At 40.7% G+C, this 3,514-nt stretch overlaps 1 protein-coding gene across 1 annotated transcript; it reads left to right on the top strand.

Annotated features, from left to right (window-relative positions):
• Positions 1-529: 529 nt before the first annotated feature.
• On the top strand, positions 530-2,149 carry LOC143473316 (uracil nucleotide/cysteinyl leukotriene receptor). Its single transcript, XM_076970242.1, has one exon. The coding sequence runs from the start codon at positions 530-532 to the stop codon at positions 1,481-1,483; it is 954 nt and encodes a 317-aa protein (XP_076826357.1). The 3' UTR covers positions 1,484-2,149.
• Positions 2,150-3,514: the final 1,365 nt, after the last annotated feature.

Raw genomic sequence — 3,514 nt, 5'->3', positions numbered from 1 at the left:
CGGGGGCGGGGCTTAGTAAATGACGTGATCTTTTACCCATTTAAGTCTTTAAATGACTCGCAAGGTGAAACTAAAGAGAATTCTGATACGGATTAGAAGGAGCAGGTAAGTCCTTCAGTGTTTCTAAAATTATATATATATATATATATATATATATATATATATATATATATATATATATATATATATATATATATATATATTTTATTTTCCTTAAAGGTTATATATATATATATATATAATCTTTAAGGAAAAAAAAAAATATATATATATATAAACATACAGCCTCCGTGATATATATGGATGGCTATTTAGAACACAAACACTGATCATAAAGTGTATTCAATGATTCAATGTATGTAAAGGGCTTACAGCCATTAAAAAGTTTTTTTTTACAAAAACAAATTTACACAAATTATTACTCACCCAATGCGTTGCTACTGGGGAAATGTTTATACTTTGCTAAAACATCTTATAAGATCTTTCTTCATCTCTCTCAGGTTCCAGGCTGTAAACCTGCGCTACAGTTATGAATTACTCCGAGGTGGAGCGGAACGGACTCTACTCGGCCGGGTCCCACGAAGAAAACGTGTTCTTTGCCGTCTTCTACATCGTAATATTTGTCATCTCCGTGCCTTGCAACGCCTTAGCTCTATGGATATTCGTACGTGGAAAGAACTGCGGCGCTTCCAAGGTGTTTCTGATGAACCTGGCGATAGCCGACATGTCCTACCTGTTGGTCCTGCCTATGCGGGTGGTGTACCACGCTTCAGACAGTAACTGGCCGCTCGGAGAGGCGTCCTGCCGCCTGGTCGGGTTCCTCTTCTTTCTAAATCTCTATTGCAGCATGTATTTCGTAATGCTGATCAGCCTCGACCGCCTGCTGGCTGTCGTGCTGCCACTGAAGTCTCAGCGTCTGCGGCGAAAGCGGAGCGCTCAAACGACCTCCGTGATGCTGTGGATAACGGTGGTGGTCCTGATGCTGCCCGTGCTGTTCAGTCCCCAGACCGTCACCATCCGGACCGAAACGCGCAATGTGACGGTGTGTAGTCAACTCTACCTGGAAAAGGCGTCTTCCAGATCCATGCCTTCGACGGCAGTGGCGTTCAGCATTCCTTTAGTCACCCTCACCGTCTCCTACATCCTCATTTTACGCAAACTCAGACTGATGAATTTCCAGGACAGGACTCGCATCCAGCGTAAAGCGGTGACGATGATCGTGATGACTGTGGTTCTCTTCCTCGTCGCTTTCGTGCCTTACCACGTCTACCGGTTGATTTACATCGGCCGCATTCGTGGCCGCGTATCCGACGCTGAAATTCGCTCTCTGGCTTTTTTTAACCGCTTAACTTCGGCTATCACGTGCGTTAGTGGAGTACTTGATCCGGTGATGTACTTTTTCTTGGCGAGAAATTACCAGAAAGCTCTGCTCAATATGTGTGGAAGAACTTCTGAGAAAGAAAACCCGCAATCCACCACATGAGAAGAGCATTCACGTCCCACTGTACTTGTAACAGTAACACACGTTTGATTGTTTTTTTGGAATGCATTTTAAGCACTTTATTATAATGATAATAATAATAATATTAGTAGTATTGTTGATGATGATGATGATCTCATCCAAATGAGATATGTATGGATAACACCATAAATGGCTCCTTAAAAGTGATCAAATTTTATTCTGAATCATAACCACAGACATTTCAACAACACATGTCAATGACAGCAAGATCACAGAGTATGTGTCTTCATATAAATCAAGAATAATAATTGTAGTTTTTGTTTGTTGTTGGAATGTGAAATATTTAATTAGGGAATCAAGAATATCAGACCCTACCATCTGGCAGAAGTTATAGTGTGCCAAGGTGTATTCAAACTCCTTTGTGCCAACGTCACCTAAGACTTTAATTGAGCTATTGTTATAAATAACCATAAATGTGACTTTTGTTTGTAAAAATCACTCAACTTGGTATAACACTGTGTGTGTCCTTTATTTAAAATGAAGCATTTCTTCTATTTATGGTCATGTGGCTGAAATGTTTATCTAAATATATACAGTACTTAAATATACTGTTAATATACTATTCTTTCACATGTCACAACAATAAAACAATAATAGAAAGCAATACTGCAAGTTTAATTTTTAAATGTGTACATGAATTAAGTGTAAATAATACTTTGCATTGTAATGGAATTTTATTGTAAAGGTTGTTTGAAATAAAAAATACATTAAAGTACTTATATGAATTTTTATTAGAATGACTGGATTCACCAGCTGTAGGGAGCTGTTCAGAGCTGTGCGGTATTGTACACATTGTGCAGTACTGTCTCTGTGAAATATGGTGGTTATGTCTCTACATGCGTCTGTATACACAATGGTCCAACCAGGTAGGAACTCTTCAATCCTGTGGGGTATGGTGAGCATTGTGTATTGTATTTATATTACTTAAAGAAAACTCAATAAATCCTGTTGTCCTCCTTATGGGCGTCGTTCAAACCTTGGCCGAAATGTCATTGGCACATGGTCTGGTAAACCATGCCAACCACTATAAGGAGGTGGAGCGCCATTTAAGGCATTAAAACAAATAAAATAACATTGAATTGGACTTGGTAATGAACAGGGAGTCAATGGAGGGAGATCAGATTCATGTGATCTTTTTGTTTTGGACCTATGAGCGATCTTGCTGCTGTGATATGTACTGCTGTTCAGTGCCATACATCGCTGAATATGGTTACGGTTGACAAGCCCCGCATATGTTACTGCCAGGACAGTGCCCACTAACCTGCCGTCAATCGACACTTTCTGAAACGCACTCTTACAGGCCACCTAAACATGTTTCATCCACTATAAACAGAAGTTGGATCACTTCTCCGTGTGACATTCACACTTAGTTGAATGAGTGCCGGGAAGCTTCGTGACACCATCTTAACTCTTGGCTTTCAGGACAGTGGATGCAAAGCCCTGGACTCAGGATCATGTGAGGGGTGAGTCAGGGAAAACAAGCAAGGCACCGGTGAGCAGGACAACTGGGTGTTGAGACATGCAATGAGCCTGGCTTGGTACTGAATGGGGCAAGACTCCCACCCCTGACAAGGGGGACTACTGAACTACTGAACTACTGAACTACTGAACTGCTGAACGGTTGCCTCTTCTCACATCACTCCTCAGTCTTGTTGGTTCTGGTCACTTTTTTTTCCTGTGAAATGGTGCAATACTCATCTTGCAATATTTCATTAGTAATCAGGTCTGAGTCCCCCTGCTCTCAATAGAAGAAAAGGCCTGGGGGCTTGTAGTCAGTGTTACTATGGTGCAAAAAATACAACCACACAGCATACACACAACGCCACAGTGCATGCCATCTGACAAAAAGAGACAAAGAGGTCACGCCTGTGTACAGGACATTACATCTAAATGAGATGAGAAGTGTGTGTATTACCATCCCCAGATCCTGAGTGGGTAAGAATTAATTTAGTTTTTTATGAAAATGACATGCAATAAGTAGTTCAAGCGCTT

Source organism: Brachyhypopomus gauderio, chromosome 13 (genome assembly GCF_052324685.1).
Source record: "Brachyhypopomus gauderio isolate BG-103 chromosome 13, BGAUD_0.2, whole genome shotgun sequence".
Taxonomy (NCBI): domain Eukaryota; kingdom Metazoa; phylum Chordata; class Actinopteri; order Gymnotiformes; family Hypopomidae; genus Brachyhypopomus; species Brachyhypopomus gauderio.
The sequence above is the reverse complement of the archived record's forward strand: the minus strand, read 5'-3'. Positions and strand labels throughout refer to the sequence as shown.